General features: G+C 34.1%; 1 protein-coding gene across 1 annotated transcript in view; it reads right to left on the bottom strand.

Annotated features, from left to right (window-relative positions):
- Window positions 1-24,676, bottom strand: part of EYS (EGF-like photoreceptor maintenance factor) — a 240,792-nt gene that overhangs the window by 36,845 nt on the left and 179,271 nt on the right. Inside the window, exon 6 of the mRNA XM_037034345.1 lies at window positions 12,258-12,372. Coding sequence (XP_036890240.1) covers window positions 12,258-12,372 — 115 coding nt within the window. The remainder of the gene's footprint in view (window positions 1-12,257; window positions 12,373-24,676) is intronic.

The raw sequence follows: 24,676 nt of genomic DNA, 5'->3' as shown, positions 1-24,676 counted from the left end.
AGGAGTTCACCATCACCAAGCCCTTATTATATGAAATGCTAAAGGGACTTATATAAGAAAAAGAAGATGAAAAAGATGAACAGTGAAAGGACAGCAAACACACAGTTATTAACAACCACACCTAAAACAAAAGCAAACCAAGAAGACAGCTAGATCAGGAGTGGAACCATAGAAATGAAGAACACACGGAGGGTTAGAAACAGGGGGGTGGGAGGGGGAGAAGAGGGGAGAAGGCACAGAAAATAGCATAGATGGTAGGCAGAAAATAGATAGGGGAAGGGCGAGAATAGTGGAGGAAATATAGAATCCAAAGAACTTGAGACACGTGGTTATAAACTAAGGGGGGGAGAATGGTGGGGGAGGGAGGGTGTGGGTGGAGGGGATTAAAGGGGGGGAATAGAACAACTGTAATGGTATAATCAATAAAATATATTTAAAAAAAAAGAAAAATATCCTGTGTTCATGAATTGGAATAATTAATATTAAATGTCCATACTACCCAAAGGCATTTATAGATTCAGTGCAATTTATATCAATATTTCAATGATGTTTTTACTGTATTAAAAAAATTCTAAAATATGTATGGAACAACAAAAGACCCCAAATAACGAATGTAACCCTGAAAAAAAATAACATAGCTGAAAGAAAAACAGTTCTTGATTTCAAACTATACTGCAGAGCTATAGTAATCAAAACACTACGATACTGTACATGTTTAAAGAACCCATGGATGAAGCCAAATGGGGGAAGGGTTGAGGGTGGGAGTGGGGGTGGTTGGGGCAGGGGAAAATGGTGGCAGAAAAATGGAGACAACTGTACTTGAACAATAAAAAAATAAAAGATAAGAAATAAATGGAAAAGAATTGAGATCCCAGAAATAAGCACAGCTGTACATATCGAAATAATTTTTGACAAAGGAGTCACAAACATACAATTGAGGAAAGAAAGTCCATTTGATAAATGGTGCTGGGAAATTGGATAGCCACATGCAAAAAAAAAAAAGAACCTGACCACTATTCATCACCATATACAAAAATTAATTCAAAATGGATCAAAGACCTAAATAAAATCAGTGTTGTTTTTCATGGTATGGTCACTCATAGTTAATACTTAGTTAATACTGTTGCCATCTCAGAAAGACTAAGTCAGGCTAAAAGTGACTTAAATACCCTTTTTTACTTGCATAAGTAATTAAAATTTAGTTTAATAGTTAAGCATTCATCTGTTTTAATGCAAATTGAGTTATTGTAGCATTTTCTTAAATTACTTCAACTTATCTGTAGTTGGCATTTCACCATTAAACTAAATATTTAAATTAAATATTGTATAAATATCATTTTTATCTCTAAAAATATACATTAAACTAAATCTTTATCCAAAAATGTTATATAATTTTCCAGTGTCATTTTTGCATAATCAATCTTTATTTTTATTTTTACTTTTTCATAATCAATCTTTATACCACACTGATTTCAGTTTTTACATGTAGAAACTTAGATCTTAATTTTTCTAAATAAACTATTGAATATTTTTCCTAACCTTTATAAGCTAATTCTTAAGTAATTTCATTAATGTCACATTAATTCTAATTTTTTCTGTATAAATCTCTGCAACTGTTGGTTGTACCTTTTAATAAATTACCATTGAACTAACATAATTTTCCTCAGACTAAATTTACTCATTTTGTTTCAAGTCATAGTAGACATAATGAGGCAGTCTTTGAAAAGTAAATTTTCTGAATTATTCTTAATTCGATTTAAAAATTACTTAAAGCAATAACTAGAAAATTTCCTCACATGAGAAATATTTAAGCCTATTAATATACAAATTCTATTAGTCATTAAGTAGAAAACAATTATAGATTTGCTAAATTACTAGTACTGAAATGCAAAATGAATAAAACTTTTAAAATATGGTAACATGTCATGAGCTAAAATAGCCTACTTCATTGTCAGATGTGAGTTTAAGGATTTAATTTTAGGCCATCATAAAATAAAGCATGTTGGATTTTTATTAAACATACTAAAATTCACCATGATATCCTTCTCAGGGGTGATTGTAGGTAACTTTATGATTTCTTCAGGTCTTTCTTATATCTACCTTTTATGTCAGAAGTTTAATGAGGAAATTAGGGGATGATATACTTCTAAGAGTCAATTAGGGTCATTTTAAAATTCAGGTCATTCACTCTGGATGACACCACCATGCTCTTAACATCATTAATAAAAAGATAGAATGCATATTAAAAATATGTCTTGGCGAGTTATAACTTTGTGGAATAAGAAGAGGGGGGACATCTAATTTTTAAAAACTGAAATTTAATTTGTTTCCTAATTTTTGTATTTACTGTTCAATAAATATGTGTAATTTTAATTTTCTTTATATAAAAATTTGAGTGACAGGGCATATCAAGCTGTTTGGTACAATTATATAATCAAACTTTGCAGCTCATTGTAAAAAATTCTAATCATCAGGATATTGTCAGGAGCAAGTGTATGAAAGTTGAGACAGATCAAAAGACATATTGACTCTCATAACAGATGTAAGAATAATTAGGGACTGACCCAGATCTGCTAATAATAATCCTATTCAAAATACAATAGCAACAACCAAAAAACAAAATAAAACAAAACAAGCAAAGAAACAAACAAAAATAACATCTGTCACGTCTGTTCTCTTCCAGTACCTAAAACATTTCTCTAGGAGCCATCCACCCAACTGCCTGTGGCTCTAAATCCCTAAATCCCTAAACTGTTCTGCTCAAGCAGAGATTTAGGTAGAAAAATGTCATGAAGAACTACAAAAAGGAGGCAGAAAATATAGTTGCATATGTTTAAGTATACTGAAATATATGCTTAAATATTTGTTTTCCTCCTGTCTCTTTCCCCCTCTCTCTGTCAGTTTGAGAAGACAATCCTTCTGTGTAATAAGTGGACACTATTATTGAACCTAAACTTTGAGTGACTATTATTACAAAGCATGAGAAAGGATCATGGTCTGTCTTGTTCAGCAATTTGTGTCTGGGGTACAGTTTCCACAAGATAGGTTTTTAACAAACTTACTTTCAATGAGAACAACTAGTGATATGGTATAAATAAGTAAGCAAAGATAAGAGCAAAGGATAGAAACATTTTGCATAAAGATACCTGACAAAAGATTTCACCAACAGTTATTGAGGAAGAAGGAAAATGAGTTAATCCATGAGACTCTTTAATTCCTGTGAGCACATCTGTAATCAAGATGCTGGCTGTATAATAAATTATATGTGGTTCTCTCTTTGCAGTGTGCATTGCTTCATTTTTAATAAATGCCTTCAGCTGGTTTCTTAGAGGGCCAGGTAAAAACATTTATTTAGAAATTGTTAAAGATAACATCAGAAACATTGAAAATCAATAAAATTGGATATGCATTTTGGGAAGGACAGCAGTTTAACTGTGCCTGATGTCTAAACCAAATCTAGTTCAATGCCTGTTATACCAACCAAATAACCGGTAAAACCTCTTTTCTCCAATATATCATGTGTGGAAGATAAATAGTAAGTCGTATATACATTTAGAGCATGGTGCAGCAGGGCCAATTCCTCTCTAAGTGAGTAATGGGAGATCAAAATGTTAAAGGACCACATCTTACTTTATAAACATGGGTGCTGCTTCCCTAAGTAAGTGACAAATGGGCCCACCACAATATGCCCACCATTTTAAAGTAAATGGGAAATTTTGACCATTGAATAATGAGACTATTCCTCCTTAGATACAGAACCGAGAAGTCATCCTACTGCTTTTCTTTTTTCTGACCTGTCCTAATGCTCCTGTGTCAATTAGTACAGATGACCTTAATACTCAAACTGGAAAATGGCCACTAAGTGTAAATCTAAAGTGACTTCTTTTTGCGTTTTACGAATATCTCTATAAGAGGAACAAGTACCATCCTTATCATCAAATTTATGTGTTCAGTTTGAGAGCTTCTCTAGTCATTTAAATCAGTAAATGTATTTTTGTGTTAAAAATAAAATTTCCTGAAATCTCTGTGTATGTTTTCTTTTGCTGCTGTAATAAATTACTCCCATTCTTATAGTTTAAATCATTCTCTGTGTGTGTGTGTGTGTGTGTGCGTGTGTGTGTGTGTTTCTTGAATTCAGGAGTCTGAAATCACTCCTACTGGGGTAAAGGAAAGATGTCAGGAGGGCTGGTTGCTTCTGGAGGTTCTCAGGAGAATTGATTTTCTTTGCCCTTTTCAGCTTCTACATGTATTCCTTAACTTGTGGACACATTCTGCATCTTGAAAGAACATCACCCTAATCTTTGTTTTTGTATCACATCACTTTCCCGTCTCTGACTCCTTCCATAGCCCTCTTACAAAAACCTTTGTACTTACTTCAGACCCCTCTAAATAATCCAGGATAAAAATCTCATAGTAAGAAACTTGTTTTGATTACATCTTCATTCTCTTTTTCCACATAACATTAGTAGGGTCTGGGAATTAAGATATGAGCATATTTGTGGTGCCATTATTCAGTTAACCATACTCTGGATTGCTAGAAATGGTTTGCGAAAGTTTGCCTTCAATTTATTTAACATTTACATTTGACATCTCTTCTTAGATCTACAGCTTTAGTATTATAAGAGATATTATGGCTCTAACTCTTATTAATGAGCTTCTTGGGGGGAAAATGACATCTCAAAGATCCAAAACATAATATGAATGACATTAACATAAACAACAATTTTTATAGCTTCACTAGCAATTTCTCCTTAATTATAGGAGACAAAGTTTTAAATTTTTTAAACTTCTGAAGGCACTTTTTATACTATTCACTCTTTAATTTCATTATTAATAAAGACATTTGTCACCTTTAGTTTCCCTAAGGCATTTAAATTGTTTCTTTTAAATATGAGCATCTCAACCATTCACATGGATTACATTAATTTAGATAAATTAAGCTGTCACTTCTTACACTTAAGCTGTTTACTCTATTACTTGATATAAATATTCTGCTGACATACAAAAAAATTCTGCTCAAAATAAGCAAATAAATAATTAAACATAATGAAAACTCTATTTTACTCTTATACATGAATAATAGTATCGAGTCAAATTAAATTTAGAAGATGTGAGAAAAATTTCTAATCATATTCATCACTTAAAATCTTTCTATTATATAGCTAGTACTAATTATTACAATCGCTCAAAAGAAAGTATGTGGAATTACAAAGTACTACTTATTATATACTGATTAATTTCTATACATTGCATATAGAAGTGACTTTGACATAAGCACTAATCCCTGAGTATTTTTATTGTTGTCCTAGATTCTAGGACATAGAACTACAGTTGAGTAAAATTTTTGTATATGAAATCTCTGACATAAATTGGATGCTGTGCAGTAACCTTAATTTCTATTAAGCTTTTAATTTGAGAACATCTGTTGCTTCATTATTGCTTGCTGTTTGTGAAAGAAGTCAGAAGGACCCAGATAATACTATGGAAGTTTAACCTTAAAAAAAGTTTCTACCACTTTTGTGACTACTAATTATGGAATAATAAAACTATTTAAGAACTGCTTAGACATGATATTTAGGGCAATATTTTTTGTTTTTTTGAAGAAAAATTCTTCTGAGTCAAAACATGCACTAGTTTGCCGATTTACAATATGACAATGATTCAAATGATTAAAATAGATCGAAGAACTAAAATTGAGACATAACATAATGCACATGAAAAAGACTTATACGCTAGTATGAAGATGTTATTCTCTTCCAAACACTTTTAGGCAGAGTCAGCTTTCCTACCAAGAACCTGAACAAGAGCAGTATATATAATTCATTTAATGAAGGAGAATCAGAAAACCATTAAGAAATATGTCAATGAAAAATAGACAGGAGGAGAGGAATAACTACCTCTGACTGTAAGACATGGACCAGGAGATTACTGAAGTGGATCCCGACCATGTGGCATCACTGAAGCTATTTCTAGTTCAGTGACTTTTTAATTTACCCATTTTGTGTTTAATAAATCTGTAATTTTACCTCCGCCTCCTCCTCTCCTTAAAAACAAGTGGAAAGAGCTCTCTTTCACTATCACACTAGGTCATGCTACCTTAAACAACTTCTCCAAACTTTTCATGTCAATGTCCAATAATGTAAATAATGAGAGCAAATCCAAGGGCCTTTAATATAAGTGAGTATTTCAGAGAGAAGCATTGAGAAGCAGAGTTCTTGTGATCTAGCAGCATAGACCTCTTTTTCTGAATTGGATGTACACAGTCTGCTATCAACAAAGGAAGGAAAAATAATATAAAAGCAATTTGACTTAACCAATTACATGCACATAATTCTGAGAAGCAGGACTACATATACCAGTCAAACAAAGACTTCTCAACCTGGGGTCCACCTTATGTTATAGTCTACTTTGAGACAGAAGCTTCTCTTTTTCAAAAATTTGAGATTCTTTAAACTTTCACAAAGTATAGTTTCTTGTTGGGAACTGCTCTGCCTGCTTTCAGGAGTTGTAACTTCCCCCCATGGCTAAGGCTGAATGAGCAACCTCTGGAATACGAGCCACAAGGAGACAAAGCTTGTCTCTGGGAGCAACACTGGGAGTGCTTTCATTCATATGATAAGGGTCCCAGCAGGAAATGAATGTCTCCCAAAGCTTCTGCAACCCCCTTACATGACAGACACTGACTCAGACTAAGCCCTCAGATTTCTTTGAAATTTTATCTACTGTTTGAACCTTGCCACCTGCATTGCTGTGTATTACAACCCAATAAAAGCGGTTGAGGAAGGGGCTCCTGGCCTTTCTCCTCTGAGAGATTGGCCACCTCTCTTTGCCAAGCAGATCATGTCTTGGTAGTTTCACTTTCATTGGTGGTGGACGTGGGGACTTTGCGGGCAAAGTTGCCCCCACAGCTTCTTTCTGTGCACAAGTTTTGTGATTTTCTAACTTCCATGGCCTACCTTCCTCTAGGGCAGGTTGTCTTAACCAGAGAATGTAGATATTTTGGAACCAATATTTCTTCATTGGAGGTTGTTGTGTTATTGTAGAATGCTTAGAAGAAAACTGGGCCTCTTATCCACTAGGTGCCACTTGTAAAACCAACCCTAATTTATAACCAGAAATGTCTCTGGACACTGGTAAGGATCCCCTAAGAGGCACAGTCACACCTGGTTGCTCCAGTGATCTTCTTATGCTTGACTTGAGCAATTCTTTTTCAGATATGTCTGTGTCACTGAGCACACACTACGGCACTATCCAGCCATCCCTTAACCCTGAAGAAAATGTTTCTGAGGCCTGATAAAGAATGGAAATATCAGTGTGTTTTTCTGGTTCAGGGTACAATTAGAAGGGGGAGCTTAGAATGTATTTCTTGCACCAATAGGAGATAGTTTCAGCTTTTCTGCTCAATTTAGGCTTTGGTAGCAGACCACAGTATATATTTTTTAATTTTGTGCATGTATGTAAACTAGTATTTTCTGTGTTCATAACATACTAAGTTAATCCAATCCCCCTGTTTGGTTTGTTAACTTTTATAATTTTTTTTTTACATAAAACACATTACTGATGGGTAATTTGTGCATAATTCTTTGTACTTTTTTACCAAATACACCTTCTCCAAATTCCATGCTAAGTTAGCTCCAACTACCTCATTATTAAGAGAGAGGTCACCTGATGGTCAGTTTTTGGAGTCTGTGCTTGTTGTACATAGAAGTATCCTTCCAAATAGGTTCTCATCCACTACATTTGACATAACTTGTCATTGCTAGAATTTTGTGGACTTCTCTGAAAGGTTATTACTGTACAAAGAAACAAATATATCTACCTTCATAGAACTTGAATTTTGGCATAAGATAGTCTCATAGGCAATAAAAAATACATGAAGAACTACTTATATTGTTATCTGGAAAGCAGGATGGCTATAGTTGTCAACATATTCAAGACAAAGGTTCTGAGGCAGGAGTATTCTAGGATTCCTCTAGGAATGTCCAACAGCACACTGTTGCTGTTTTAGTGTGACCTAGAAGGTATGTAATTGAATTGAGTCTGAGGTTAAATAGTTACCTGGTCTATCTAGCCCCTGGAAGGTCTAATTATGTGAATATGTGTGTGTGTAAGAGACAGGAACAGAGAGACAGAGAGATTCTGTTAAGTTCACTGGTGTTTCAGATAAAATTCTAAAACTCTAAATCCTATCCCAAATGCAAATTCCACTCCTATGAAATACTCATTTGAGCGTACTTCTTCTAGAGTGCGTTTGCATATAAGTCACACTTGTTAAAAATAATTGTTAAAAAATTAACTAGAGGATAGAAATAGAAGAGAGAAATGAAACCAATGGCAAAGTTAAACTAGATGGATTTTCAAGTTTTTTTTTTCCCTGCCGATTCCCCTATGAAGACTTTAAAAGATGAGATAAAACAAAAGCTTCATTCTTTATCTGCGTCCCTGAACCAGTTGCAGAGGAAGAGAACCAAAAGAGCTGTATATAAAGCTCCCACTGCATTTTCTTTGATGATAATAAAAAGAAGCAGTCAACAACTCTAAGTCATAACATCAGGAACTTTAAAATATTCGGATTGACACAGACTATATATTGTGGCTCTAACTATGTGTATTATCTATTAAGAATAAAATTAAAATATTAGTAAATCATTAAAACTCTAAGGAAAAGAAACCTTGAATCCCTGCTGAGGCAATGTAAATAGTTCTTAAATGCATAGTGGTTGCTTTTTTACTTTATTATGTGCATAATATCAATCATGCTCTTTATTTTAGTGGCTGCCATTTATTCATTTTTATAAATACAGAATGACAGAAAGAACCTTTTGCCTTTTTATGCCATGAGCTCTTACTTTCTTCAATGATTTATTCTTACATGGTGGTTACTAGAAATCTGACTCTCATTTGGGAGCTGACAATTGTTTTATCATGGGCACCATTTACATTATTAATGTTGAGAATGCAATTGACATTGTAGAGTGTTGATTAGAAATTCCTCATCACAATTTCAATGAGAAAGTTCACCATTCTTATGCCACTTTTATTATAAAGAAAATGAATTGAAAATAGAGAAATTTAACTCATAATGAAAAGCATGGCTTAGAATTAATAAGGTTTTGACCTTCACGGTTTTCTTTTAGCTGCTAATGTTGTCCAGCCTGTTATACTTACTATATACACTTAACCTTAAAGTCATTATAGAGCATGCTTTATTTTTCATATTATTTCAATTAAATGTATATTCAAAGTATTTTTCTGATTAAATTTTAGTCTAATCTTATTAAGAGGAGGAAACAACTGTCAGATTGTTGGTTTACTTCATTTTAACCTGTTATACACATCTGTGTATAAACACAGGCCCCAAAGGCCATCAGAATCTGATTAACCTTGGGGTTAAGTTAGCTCTGACTTCACCTCAGAGCTTCTCTGGGATTTCTGGAGCCATTCTTCCCCATGATTGTCTCTGGTGCCCTGCTTCTCTGTTCCTCTGTATAGTAATTTGTGCCTAGGTCACAGACTTCATATACTTTACTGTTTCCATAAAGTTATTGTAAATATACTAAAGGCATGTTATGTCAATTAAAAATCAGAAAGCCCTGAATGATTATAGTGATGGATGTCAGTTTATGTAATATGCATTGTTCAGTTCTGCTATTAAATGTATAATTTCTTTTTTTTAAAGATTTTATTTATCTTTAGAGGGGAAGGAGAGAGGGAGAGAAACATCAATGTATGGTTGCCTTTCGTGTGTCTCCTGCTGGGAGTTGGCCTGCAGGGAGCCAGCCTGCAACTCAGGCATGTGCCCTGACTGGGAATTGAACCACGATTCTTTGGTTCGCAGGCCTGTGCTCAATCCACTGAGCTACACCAGCCAGGACTTTTTTAAAAAAAATATTTTATTTATTTATCTTTAGAGGGGAAGGGAAGGAAAGAGGGAGAGAAATATCAGTGTATGGTTGCTTCTCATGCATCCCCTGCTGGAAACTGGCCTGCGACCCAGGCATGTGCCCTGACTGGGAATCCAACTGCGATTCTTTGGTTCGCAGGCCTGTGCTCAATCCACTGAGCTACACCAGCCAGGGCAAATGTATAATTTCATTTGATCAGTTGATCCAGTTATGTCTATGAAGTAGAGTTATTCCTCCTTATTATTTCCTTATGTTGAAATCTCCCTTATTAATAAAGCTACACCAGTGTTCATTTTATTGAATTTTTATGTGATATCTTTCCCATGATTTTACTTTCATTGTATCTGTATCTTCTTATATGACATGAGTCCCTTTTTAAAAAATATTTTATATACTTAGAGAGAGAGAAACAGGAAAAAAAGAGAGGCGGAGAAACATTAAAGTGAAAGAGAAACATCAATCAGCCGCCTCTCCTACATGCCCCTATCTACGACCAAGTCTGCAACCCAGGCATGTGCCCTGACTGGGAATTGAACTGGCAACCCTTCACTTTGCTGGAAAATGCCCAACCAACTGAGGCACAACAGTCATGGCAAAAATGAATCTCTTTTAAAAAACATTTGATTAAGTCTTGCTTTATGTGCCATTGATAGTCTCTGTCTTTTAACTTATATGTGTAATCAAGTTATATTTACTGTGATCTTGGATATAGCTGGATTTAAGTGCATCATATTACTATTTGCTTGTTTTATGCCCCCTCTATTTTCCTTTTCTCTGACTGTAAAATATATTTATCTAAATAGGAGAATGAGTAGTTTATATCTCCTCCTAAAATTTTATAGCTCATCAAATAGTCTCTTTGAAATTACTTGACATATTCAAAAGTTAATAATATAAACATCAAATTAGAAAAGCAAATATTAGTTATAGAATTCTAAAAATATTATAACCTATAAAAATTCATTTCATATTTACATGTTAAAATAAATTTAATATACAATATTTTATTTTATTTAATATGTTACATCACTTAAGCATCATGAAGAATAATAATTTCTGTCATGAACAACCATCATATAATTTAAAAAATATATTTTAAAATATGTGAACACTTAAATATAAACTGTATGTATAACTCAATACAGGTAAATTATGATGATTAATTAATAGGAAAATATACTTTTGATAAAATACTATAATGTTAAAGACATTTATTAATGTACATTATCATTATGGTCACCTAAATTATAACCAAATGAGAAGTCTGATAGCAGTCCTTTTTTACTAATATTTCATCTATAGGAGTTAGCAAACTTAAATTATAATTTAAAAAAAGTCTGCAAGGTGCTGAAAGCTCCAGTCAAACTCCTTAAAATAGAAAGTCAAATTGGTTATAGAGCCCATGCATTGTGGAGTCAGTAGTTGATATGTCCTCGGGAAAAGTGTGATTGAAGAATAAAAACTTGAAAGTAAAATCAAAGATAAACACTCAGAGACCATCCGGAAATGCAACAAAACTAAAAACAAAAACATAAACAAGATAATATAAAATAATTTGAAACCAAAGTTATAAGAGACATTTCAATTAGAACATTTCATATTAAGGATGGATAAAATTTAAATGGAAAATTATGGTGGTATATACTTACTATTGCAAATAGATATGTGTAGTACTTGAAAGTATGTGTTCTGGGGTCACACAGAATAAGTTTAAATCTAGGTTTATTTATTGCTATTGATATGTGTAAGCTGGAGGAAATATTTCAAAAGCTCAGTAATCACTTTATTTTTCTGTAAAATGGAAGGGGATTTATGTGCAGATCAAATAAGGTCATAACCATAAGTTATAAGGTCATGATCATAAATAATAATTTCTCTAATAGACATATCTAAAAATGGAATATCTAAGTTGTAGGACATGGCCGACAAATACAGTATACATGCTGTATTTGACAAATTATTTTAAAAACTATCCAGCTAAAAAAACATATTTTTATACTCTGACTAACAACTAACAGATTAATTTTATGCCCCATCTAGTTTAAGAGCTAAAGGCATAGTTACTGTGGTCTCACATAAAAAAGAAATATATCACCAGTACTCAATTAGCTATATTCGTATTATAAAATAAAACACTGCCTAGAGCACTTGGTAATACCCTCCCAACATAATTCTAATTAGTTAAAAATCTCTATTACTAAATTACATATATAGGATGTTTATAATACCCATATAAGGATATAAGGATATATTTCTCTGGTTTAGAATGATATAAGCATTCAAAGTACAGAGGGCCTGAAGCCATTGTGTTCTGACATGCTAAATTACTTTGCTATGTATTAAATTACTTACTCTGAATCTTCCAATTATATTGAAACACCATTCTTCATTCAGACAGATGATGCTGAGCAGTCTACAGTGGTCAATTACTTTCTCACAGTTCTTTCCAGTAAATCTTGGCATACAACTGTAAATACATCAGTGTAAATAAGAAAAGTTGCAAATTAAATATTTTCACTAAAGTCTATTAACAGTTTGCCAAAAATAATGATGCTTTGTTTAAATTATGTTCAACATATATTATTACATGATATATTCGACCATTAATTTTGTCTGTGCATACTTGTGTTCTTAGCAAGGGAGAAAAGATTTGTCTATTTAAGGGGAATTAGAATGAAATACATTTTCATTGATGGTGTTAATATTGTCTTTTGAGAACATAAGAGTAAATCAAGTTGGGTCTAACTGGATAGTAAAAATAAAATATAGGTTACAGGAAACTTCTGGAATAAAGGAAACCATTATTGGAATATAAAGAAAAAAGATGATGAATGAGACTTTCTTTCTATTTAATTCTTGTTCAAGTACAGTTTTCTGTCTTGTATTCCCAGCCCACTGCCCCCAGTGCTCCCCACCTCCCTCCCATTTCTGCCCCCCACCTTAGTTATTGTCCATGTGTCCTTTATACTTGTTCCTGTGAATCCTTCCCCTTTTCCTGTGATACTCTCCACTCTCCCCTCTGGTCCCTGTCAGCCTGTTCTGTTTTTCAGTGTCTTTGGTCATATTTTGCTTGCTTGTTTGTTTTGTTGCTTAGATTCCTGTTAAAGGTGAGATCATATGGTATTTGTCTTTTACCTCCTGGCTTATTTTGCTCAGCATAATGCTTTCCAGTTCCATCCATGATGTTGCAAAGGGTAGGAGTTCCTTCTTCCTTTCTGCAGCATAGAATTCCACTGTGTAAATGTACCATAGCTTTTTGATCCAGTCATTTACCGATGGGCATCTAGGTTACTTCCAACTCTTGGCTATCGTAAATTGTGCTGCTATGAACATCAGGGTGCATAGGTTCTTTCGGATTTGTGTTTCAGGGTTCTTAGGATATACTCCTAACAGTGGAACTGCTGGGTCAAAAGGCATGTTCATTTTTAGTTTTCTTAGAAAATTCCATACAATTTTCCATAGTGGTTGTGCCAGTCTGCAATCCCACCAACAGTGAACTAGAGCCCCATTTTCCCCACAACCTCTCCAACACTTGTTGTTTCTTTCTTTGTTTATGATGGCCATTCTGACTGGTGTAAAGTGGTATCTCATTGTGGTTTTAATTTGCATCTTTCTGATAACTAGCAATATTGAGCATCTTTTCATGTGTCTCTGGATCCTCTGTATGTACTCCTTGGAGAAGTGTCCAAGTCCTTTGCCCATTATTAATTGGATTGCTTGTCTTCTTAGAGTGGAGTTGTGTGAGTTCTTTGTATATTTTGGAGGTTAAACCTTTGTCTGGGGTATCATTGGCAAATATGTTTTCCCAAACAGTTGCTTCTCTTTTTATCTTGATACTGTTTTCCTTAGCCATGTAGAAGCTTTTAATTTTAACGAGATCCCATTTGTTTATTCTTTCCTTTATGTCTCTTGCTCTAGCAGACGTATCAGCAAAAATATTGTTGCGTGGAATACCTGAAATTTTCCTGCCAATGTTCTCCTCTAGGACTTTAATGGTGTCACAGCTTATATTTAAGTCTTTTATCCACCTTGAATTTATTTTGGTGTATGGTGTAAGTTGGTGCTCAAGTTTCATTTTTTTGCAAGTAGCTGTCCAGTTCTCCCAACACCATTTGTTGAGGAGGCTATCTTTACCCCATTTTATGTTACTGCCCCCTTTGTCGAATATTAATTGACTGTAGAGAGTTGGGTTTATTTCCGGGCTCTCTGTTCTATTCCATTGGTCTATGTGCCTGTTTTTGTGCCAGTACCAGGCTGTTTTGATTACAGTGGCCTTGTAATACAGTTTGATATCAGGTATTGTGATCCCTCCTCCTTTGTTCTTCTTTCTCAAAATTGTGGCTGCTATTTGGGGTCTTTTATGGTTACAAATGAGACTTTTAATCTTTATTGGAGCTCTTAGCTATGGATGACACACTACTAGAAACGGATGGCACATGGGAACTGTAGACAGTGTGATGAGTTACAGTGGAACACAATAGTATGGCCATGTTTAGGCCTATTATGAAGTTTTGTTTGTTTTCAATTCTACATTTTTTAATAAAGCACTCTTGTAGTGTATGTGCCTGACCATAAGTTTTTCTTTTTTATTGTAATGTAAGCGCCTGACATTAGGCTTTTGATTGCTGAGGCATCCATTTCAAAGACATCCATTGTGATCAAAAACACATACAGGCAGCTCTATGACAATGACTAGCTACACAGGTAGATAAGCGCTCAGGCCTCCCCTACCCATGATGCATCCCTTTCAGAAAGCCTTGGACAGCCTGGATAACAGATCACTTGAAGGACTCTGCTATTTTCTTCCCACTCACTAATTCCACCCTTAAGTTTTAAATTCACTAATAAAGAATTTAAGACACATGGACATGAATTAAAGGGGGGGGGGATGTGGAAGCGAAAGGGTGTGCAGGGTAGAGGGGAATGAAGGGGAAAAATGGGAAAAATGTAATAACATAATCAATAAAATATATTTAAAAATAAAATAAAGTGTGAAAAAAAAGAGTAAACTTTCAAAACGTTACGTATATCATCCTCAACTCTAAGAATAAAGGCAGAGCCCCAGGTCTGTGTTCTCTCACTCTCTTTCTCCCTGCTACCTGGCTGCCTGACCCTTGGGGCTGCTATTTATCCTCCAGGGCCTGGGAGTAAGAATCCTCGTATTTTCAAGTTCCCTTATGGCTGTTGCTGTGCATCTCACAATCATAAGACCCACAAAGGGAAGCCCAGCCACAATACTGGCTCCAGCTGGAGAAATGTCTGTGGAGACTCACCACAAGCAGTAGGGCACAGGCAAGTGTCCCCCAGGCGTTCCTAGTCTGATAGACCAGAAACAAATTGGATTCCTGTTCATTAGCTGCAGTCAATACGGTGCTGAAGAACACATACCACTGTCATGACTTCCTTTGCCTCCACTCTCATTAATTTGTGAAAAAAATATTCCAGCACTTTAAATCACATTTAGTAACCAAATGGAGTTCCAAACTAAGTGACAGTTCTAAAGTAAACACTAGAGAATAAAGAGCAAAACTCATACTTGTTAAGACTACATTGTTACAAGCTGACTTAATAATAAAATTAATGATACTATATATTTCTTACTTTAAATTTCTCATAAGAACAAAGAGATAATTTCATAAAAAGAAGAAACCAAAGGTCATATTAACATAGTTCAACTGAATATTAGCAGTAAAACATTTTTGTAAATGACCTTTCCTGATATTCAAGGCACAGCTTTGAACTTCCATCTTACAGAATTGAATCATTACTTCATTTATATCAGTAATAACATTCATTGTTTTCAACACCTATTATATGCCAGCCAGTATATTAAGTAATTTTACACAATTTATTATTTGTTTCATTTGATGCTTATAAATGCCATGTAAAATATATCATTACCACTATGTTATAAATGAAGAAACATGTTCTGAGAAGTTAAGTTAGTTGCTTTGGTCACATCACTAGTTTTATAGCTGGCATTAAAGTTAAATACAGTCTGACTTTAAATGTATTGTACTCTAGCTACTCCACTGATGAAATCTATTAAGATATGTTTGCCTAACTTGTCCCGTTCTGAGGGACTAACCGGTGATCTGGAATCATTCCAAATACCACTTTCTTATAAAAGGTGCATTCCTACACTTTTTTTCTTGTGGTAAGAATGGCAGGAAGAAGGAAGCACTAGAATATCAGACACTGGTGAGTTGTGGCTCCCATACCTTGGTGTTCCTTTTGAGTAGGAATAAATTGAACTGGCCTAGACTAGCTAAGGACATGCATGGAACTTGGATTTATATTATTCTGGAGTACAGTTTCCAAAGATGGGGGAGGGCAGAGCTATGAATTAAATGAACAGCTAATATTCAGTCATTGACAAGAACAGATCAACAGGTTGTTGGGTGAAATTAGGCAGCAACAATTCTGAGAAGGATGTGTCTAAACAGAGCATTGTTTTCTGGTCATGAAAACTTGGGCCAAAGGGTTAACATTTTCTCTACATACTAAGGAGGAAGCCCCAAAACACTATCTGTGACACCTGGCCCAGGAAGGTTTAACCCAAAGGTGAAGGAAACTATAGTTCAAAATCTTCCTGTTGAGTCATAGGCCATCAACCCTCCAGGCATCCAGTCCTACTCATAGCTTGAAATCTAAAATAAGCTCCTGAAATGCATCCATAAGACAAATGACATCCTATCAACTCAACGGCAGTGAGGTAAAGAGAAGGCTTAAACAGAATTCTTGCTACTGAAGAATTTAAACCAGAGAAAACAAAAACAAAGGGGGAAAAAGCAAATTATAGAATAACATGGACCCTTTGAGAATGTCTATTACAAAATTTTTCCCTTGTAATTTTCACTTACAATAGTAAAAATGGGACATTTATATGGGGAAAAATACCTAGAGAAAGAGAAACATTTTAAATAACATTAATATTTGACCCAATGAGTTATACAGATATGATTTTTATAAAATAAAATGTAGACAATAGTATAGTAAAATAATACCTAAAAAAAGTGATTTAGTGGCTAACAAAATCTGAAATGGAGTCAAATGAGTTAAGAAAGGATTATTTAAAATAATAGTAGATTAAAATAATTTATTCAATGTAGGCAATAAAGTCAGAATTATCACCTTAGGACCTTCCAAACATCAAAACGTGGTGTACAATTTATATTTGAGAAAATATAACCAAAAGTTGAAGAAAACATGAAAACTAACATTTATTTATTTTTGTCTTCAGTTTTTATTCATTTTTGATGATTAAAAATTTCAATACCAACCTAGCTGATATAGCTCAGTGGATTGAACATGGGCCTGTGAACCAAAGGGTTGCCAGTTTGATACCCAGTCAGGGCACATGCTTGGGTTGCAGGCCAGGTCCCTAGTAGGGGACTCATGAGAATCAACTACACATTGATGTTTCTCTCACACTCTTTCTCCTTCCCTTCCCCTGTCTCTAAAAATAAATAAACAAAATATTTTTAAATGTATACCTTTTATTTTAGTTGTTCTACTCTTCCTTAATTCATATTTCAAATTTAATAAAATGAGCTATATTAATCTAATATACTACTGATTACATTAGTATAGTTGTACATATTAAATTTAAGTGATCCATTTTTAAAAAGAAAGATTTTCTTTTCCAGCACATATGCAGTGCCTAAAACTTACGTTTTAAACGGATACTTAATACAAAATACATTGACTACAATTCATATGAAGAAAAAAGTGCTACAATTAAGAAGGCCACATTCATTTTTATAGAGATCATGAGATAGATACTCTTCTGGAATCATAATTTTAAAAAATGAATAAAGAGAACATATACACAAACATAAAAATGCAAACAGGAATATGAGAAAATTGAGAGGCTGATAATATTAGATATTCCATTATGTAATTATGCCAAAAAGTTTGTCAAAATATAAATCGACAAAATTAAATTAAAATAAAAATTGCTGAATAAAAATATTTGATGAAAAAAATAACTCTAAATGATGCTTGACTTATTTATTTACATGCATGAAGAATTCAAATTTCTATGAAAGAAATTATTTTCATGCCATATAAGTATTAAGCTAGGATAATTTATGCTACTTACTTATTACTTATAAAAATTTATTAGAATTTTGATGTGAAATCCTCAAAAACTACAACAAAAATAGTCATGACCAAACTCGTATTTGAAAATAAAAACCATGTTGTATGCTTTCACACAAATTCTACTTGTAGGAATTTTTCCTGAAGATATCAGATATAATAAACATAAATTTATTTGGAAAAATATTTACCCCATAATATTTACCCTATATTTATCCCATGGTATTACAAAGGAAGTATCTATAGAAAGGAGACATCACCTGATATTAGCGGTGATCAAATTCTAGTCTATCATATTCCCACCTGTAGGGTAAATGGAGTCAGTCTGGCTCCCTCATTCACAGTCTGGGGAACTAAGATAAGCAGTGTTCCCGTAGCCTTGAGAGGGCCTGCATGTGTAGAATCACACTGTGTGATGCAATATTTTGGCACCCTGCTGGCTTTGTGTGTATTTAGTGTATGAGACTTAAGGGCTTACTGCTGTCGGACACATGGCTTGTGGTATGCCTAGATCACCGCACCCTAGAAAAAAGGCATGTCAGACACCCCAACAGCTCCATCTCCCCAAATCCCTGGTGAAACCCTTCAGCCTTGACAGGCTGCAACACACCACCCATACTCCCAAGAATCCAAGGCCAGTGTAAATAAGAAAATAATTCCTTTCTGAATTGTTCATTCTTTTGTAGATGCTGTGGTTATCAAATGCGACGATATTCATGAATTTGATTCTATTGTATATTGAAGAATTTACTTTATATAACTAATTTGATTATTTTTTCTACAGAGTATAGATTTTTATATTATGCTATTGAAATGAGAAGAAACATGCTATTCTCAGGCAACTGCAAGCTGTTCTAAAAGACTAGAGTTCAAAGCAAATGATGAGAGCGGTAAAAGATGAGAATAAAGAGCTGAGAAAGAAATTTGTAAGATACCCCAAAATTTACCAAGTATTAAAAACCTAAGAGTAAAATCCAGAGGCTTGGAACTGCAGAATGAGAATTTAAAAAAAATAACAACAAAATGAGTATAAAAAATGTAAGAAACCTATATGAATCAATGTTAATGTGCCATTAAACTGAAGACTATGATAAACTTAAATCACTATAACTAAAGTTCAAAAAATGAGTGAGAGTAAGAGGAGAGACAGAGAGACATCAGCTTATCAGATTAATGTTTGGATCTGAAATGGAAGTGAAGTGAAATCTACTCTGCTTACCTTTAAATCTTCTGTCCCCTTCAATTGTCTGCCGACCCCTAGCATACCTGGGTTCTCCCAAATCCTCAGTGCTACTCATATTCTACTTTCCCTTGCACTGTGATCATTTCATTAATTCACATTCTTCGGGTCCGGAGCTGCAGCACCAAACTTTCATGCTGGCTCTACTGAGACAACCGCCACTCTGCCAGAAACATTATGCACATTTTACTGCTTACATCTTCACACTTATCCTACTCCAACCAACCATGCCTTTCTCCTCTTCGTGATGATTCTACCGTCAGCCCAAGCTGCTTCTCTGCCTTCATTGCCTGTAGCTTTTCTGACTTCACTGAAAACATCTGTTACTCAAACTTCACCTTTAAGGTAATCAGAGAATTGCTCTTCCACCTTGGAGATCTGTGCATGTGGAGGATTCCCACAGTAGAGGTCTACACATTTAGGTCCTTTTGGTCCACGTGTTCTTTACAACCAGGAGTTCCGTGGATAAACCCAGGTAATGGCGCTCATTCCTAACCTTGAGATGAATTCTCCTTCTTCAGAGAGATTTAGGTTTCACAAACCCTTTCTTCTTTCTTTTCCTTTTCTTTTTTCTTCTTTCCCACTCTCTCTCTCCCTTTCTACCTTCTTCCCTTCCTTCCTTCCCTCCCTCTGTTCCTCCTGCCTTGCCACCTTCTCTCCTTTCGTATACATTTTCCAGTTCAACATATATTCCATTATATGCATCAATGTGTGTAGTCATGTTTGCAGTTAACCTTGAACAAGGTCTATTATTCCCATTAAAATCAGTAAGTGCATGTGCATACTTAATTCCAGTTTTGCTTAACTTCAACTCAGACAACTACATAACAATCCCAGCACCTGCAGTATATTTGACATGCACATTTTCTGGATTTCATTGGGATTTGATCCTGAAATGTGATGAAAGTGAAAACAAATTAAAATTTTTAGTAGTATGCCTTGATTATTTATAATGAGTCTGGCACAAAAATGGAGGTTAAATGTTTATAAGACTATGGTTTGGTGACCAAGCAAGGGACAATTAAATCAATACAGAAGGAAGGAGATGTATTTGATAGCAGGTCAGAGACGAAAATAGAAGAGATTTTGAGGAGGCACAGTGAACAAAAGGATGAAAACTTGTTGACGTTAACAGGAAGGCAACAACAAAGTGTCAGTTAATGTTTGCTAATTTTCTTCATGTCTTTAATAGCTCTCATATTTCATAATTTTACATTATTTCTTTTCCTCTGGTTTAAGTTGCTATTTATTGCACTTCCCTTAATAATACAGAAAATATACCAAATATTTTTATTCCATTAATGGCATCCTTCTCCTTCCCTGATATATAATCAATTACATACTTTACTATTTTTTCGCAAACAAAATTTTAATTATTTTGCCAATGTGGATACATGGTTCTCCCTTATAGACAGCCAGATTTCTCCCTCCTGATGTTTCCTTTTTTCCCTTCTCACTACAAGTCTTGAGGCATTGCTCGAACAATTTATTTCTTTTAGTTCTAGATCCTAAATAAAATTTCCTCTACTGGATACCTCTCTTGTTTCAGGGACTCTATTTTAGCACCTGTGACACACACAAAATACATATATAAATGTATATATTACATATACACAATACATTAAATTATATATATAATCATGTGCATGTATGTGCATATATGTACATGCATGTATGAACACACACATTTTTCTACTCTAGTCTATTTTATATTTAGTAGAAATATATGTTTTCTTAATATAGAGATCTGTATGATAGGTTTTCTTAATTTTACATACCTGTAAATATTTTTCTCACCAACCAGTATATAGTATAATATTTGGAAAAGAAAGTATTTTCTCCCAGTAGCCTACAAATGCTTCCCACTGTTTCTGAGGCTATAAATACTATTTCGCTGTCTTCAGGCTACCTGTATTACAAATAAACAATGTGGTGCCACACTGATTATTTTTTCTTTATAAGTAAATTGTCTTTTCTTCCTTGAAGCTTGATAGATATTTCTCTATCAATCAATCTAGCTTGGATACAGAGCCTTTTTAATATGCAGACTCAGTTCTTTCTTCAACTCTGAAAAATATTCTACAATTGATTAATTATTGCTTTTTCTCCATATGTTCTTGTTTCTCCTGAAACTGCTATCATTCACATGGTAGATTTCCTTGATCTATATTCCTAGATATGCAATTTCTTCATCATGATTCAGTAACAAATTCATCCCTTAACTCCTCAACAAATAACTCTTGAGCCCCTACCATATAGTTATTTTTCTAGGCATGGTGGATATTTCAGCAAACAAATGCATTTTCCTCATGAAGTTTATCTTTCAGTGGGAGAGTTCAAGGTGAAGTGGGTAAGTCGTTGTTATTTTTCCAAAGTTTTCCAGGGACAGCTTTATGGGCAAATTACTACCTCATAAGTCCAGAAGAATTTATGCACGTGGAGATAGAAGCAAATCCTCATTTCTTTATTTTAAAATATTTCTTTTGAAGGACAAATACCATATGATCTCACCTTTAACAGGAAGCTAAACAACAAAACAAACAAGCAAGCAAAATATAACCAAAGACACTGAAATAGAGAACGGGCAGACAGTGACCAGAGGGGAGAGGGGAGGGAATTTCAGGGGAAATAGGGGAGGGATTTAGAGGAACATATATATAAAGGATACATGGACAACAACTGAGAAGGGTGGAAATGGGAGGGAGGGGGGGAGCATGGGGGTGGGATGGGATGGGAATAATAGAAAACTGTACTTGAAAAATAATTAAATAAAAAAAAATAAAAAAATTAAAGGTCATCTTCTGAGAAGTCAAAAAAATAAAATATTTCTTTTACGAACATACTCTAGATTTCCATGATTTGGGACAGCAGTTCCTTTCTACTTTTTCAACTAAATTATTTAATCAAAAAGTATGTTTTCTAGCTGCAGTCTTGGTGTGTAGGGAGGTATATATGCTCTCCTGAGTCTCTTAGTTTTACTCTATATATCTCATTTTTATGTGTTTGTAGGGGCTTTATTAATATTGCCAAAATCTAGGAACAACCCAAATGTCCTTAAACCGGTGAATCATTAAACAAGTTGTGACATTGATACATTTCTCACCAATAAAAAAGAATGAACTATTGATACATACAACGACACAGATGATTCTCAAAGGCCTTATGCTAAGTGAAAGAAGCCAGACCAGACAGGCTGCATACTGTATGGTTCCTTTTCTATGACATTGTAGAAGAGGTAAAATTATAGGGACTGTAGGGATGGAAACAGATCAGCAGCTGCCAGGGCTGAGTGGGACAAGGGGTTGATCACAAAGGGGCGCCCTGAGGGAATTTTTTGGTGTGGTAGAACTGTTCTGGATCTTGGTATGAGTGGTGCTTCCATAACCACATGCATTTGTCCAAGCTTATATAACTATGTCCCACAGAGTGAATTTTGCTGTGAGCTTTTATTTTTTATTTCTCTAGAAATAAAAAAAAATATTTGTAAATTTTATTTCCAGAAAAAAGAAAAAATAAGAGCATATGTCACGTGAGCTTATTACACCCCGATATTTTTCTTAAATCTCTCTTATTTCGAGTATTCAAATTTCTCTAGCATCAGTGCCTGTCAGAAGTAGATATGTGTCTGTGTACGTGTGTTTCTGTCTGTCTCCAAACTCCAGTTTCCAAAAGAGTAGAAATTATCCATACACAAATAATTCCTCCATCTCTGCCTCAGCAAGTCACCTGTATTTATTTGTTTTATAATTATCTAAGTTGTCCTTTCTTCCTTTCTTTCTTTCAGAGAAGCTAATACCTTCAAGTTGTATTTGTTTTCTTTTCACTCTATTTCTTTACTGAATATCTCTTGCATGGGATATTTTTTTTCTGCTAACTCATCTGATCTCAGGTCTCATGCTACAGTGTTCTAGGTAAGACATTCTTCAGTGAAGAGAAAGCCACCTGGGCCAAGGAAGCTAAAGCAGTCCAGTTCCCAGTGCCCACCCGAGGGCCGCAGAGCTGGCCTCTGTGCTCCATGGCATCGCCGAGAATGAAACCGCTCTCTGCAGCTCAGAGGCTCTAGTCCATCATTTAGATGATTTTTCCAGGCAAAAAAAGAAAAAGAAAAAAAAAAAACCTTAAAGGGGCTGATTTTGACTTACTCTCAAATATGAAAAGTATTTATACTGATTAAGTATTCACTATTTCCTATTGACTGCTCTGGTCTTCCTTATGCTAGTTTACAAATGTTTGCTTAGCTCACAAAGCAAGAGCAATCTGCATAACTCTCCTGTGTTGAGACAGAGAGGCTAAGACCTGACTCATTTAAGCTATTCAAGGTGTCCAGCAGCAATTTTTGTCAAAGTAGTCAGCAATTTAAAAAACAGGAATGGCTGACAACTATAACTGAACAACGATAAAATAATTAAAAATAAAAAACAAAAACAGGGATGGGTTCTTTTTATATCTAAATTATAGTTATATTTTTATAAATAATTATTCTTATAATAAGCATGGAAGTATTAGGAAATCAGGGATATTTTTGTGAGACTGGAAGGTAAGAGGGACTTATCTAATAGTGTTGTGTATGTGTGTGTGTATACATATGTATGCATATGTATACGCATACATGTATATATAAAATGTAGAAAAGTAGAGAGGATACATATAAGGGAAGAAAATAAATATAATGGGAATAATATGTTAGTAGAAAAGCTATGGAAAACACATTTTCATTCTCTCATTTTCCCCCCATGAAATTATTTCCTATAACAGCCTTAAATTTCTATTATTGGATTGGATTTTATCAATTTGCCAATATTTATTGAACAATTAGATTGACACTATTTCTTGGACAGCGTAGCATAAACTTTGTTCAATGAATTGTAGAATACATGCCACTAATTTTAACAAGAAGTGTCAGTCTCTGTTGGGGACACTGCATTGTGCAAAACAGAGTAATGATAGCAATACCAGAACAAAGTTTTATCACCAGTGTTTTGGTTAATACAGTACGTGTAATGTAGAAATACGATATTATTTTTAAAGTATAAAGAAGTCACAAAATAAAATGAAAACTAGTGAAATTAAATATATATTTTAAAATAATTTTAAAAATATTTTTTCAGAAAATGATGGAAACCATAAATTTAATAAAATTATACTATAAATGACTGCTGCAATGTTATTAAAGTAGTGCACTAAAATAATGAAGTAACCATCCTCGAGGCAAAAGAAAGTGGAAATTGAAAATGAAATCTATTTGATTTTCCGAAAGAGCTACTTCAAAGGCAGTATGCCAACAATATGACTTTTGGATAGAGTATATTCTTGCTTCAAATTTCCCAGCTGCTGAAATAGCTCTTTCAAACTCTGTACTATTCTAGGAAATGAAAAGGAGATTGTTACAAAGTAACTTCAAGTAGTTTTCTCTTAGTGATTCTGTTAT

This window comes from Sturnira hondurensis, unplaced genomic scaffold, assembly GCF_014824575.4.
Source record: "Sturnira hondurensis isolate 20B ecotype Veracruz unplaced genomic scaffold, ASM1482457v3 Scaffold0022136, whole genome shotgun sequence".
Classification (NCBI taxonomy): domain Eukaryota; kingdom Metazoa; phylum Chordata; class Mammalia; order Chiroptera; family Phyllostomidae; genus Sturnira; species Sturnira hondurensis.
The sequence above is the reverse complement of the archived record's forward strand: the minus strand, read 5'-3'. Positions and strand labels throughout refer to the sequence as shown.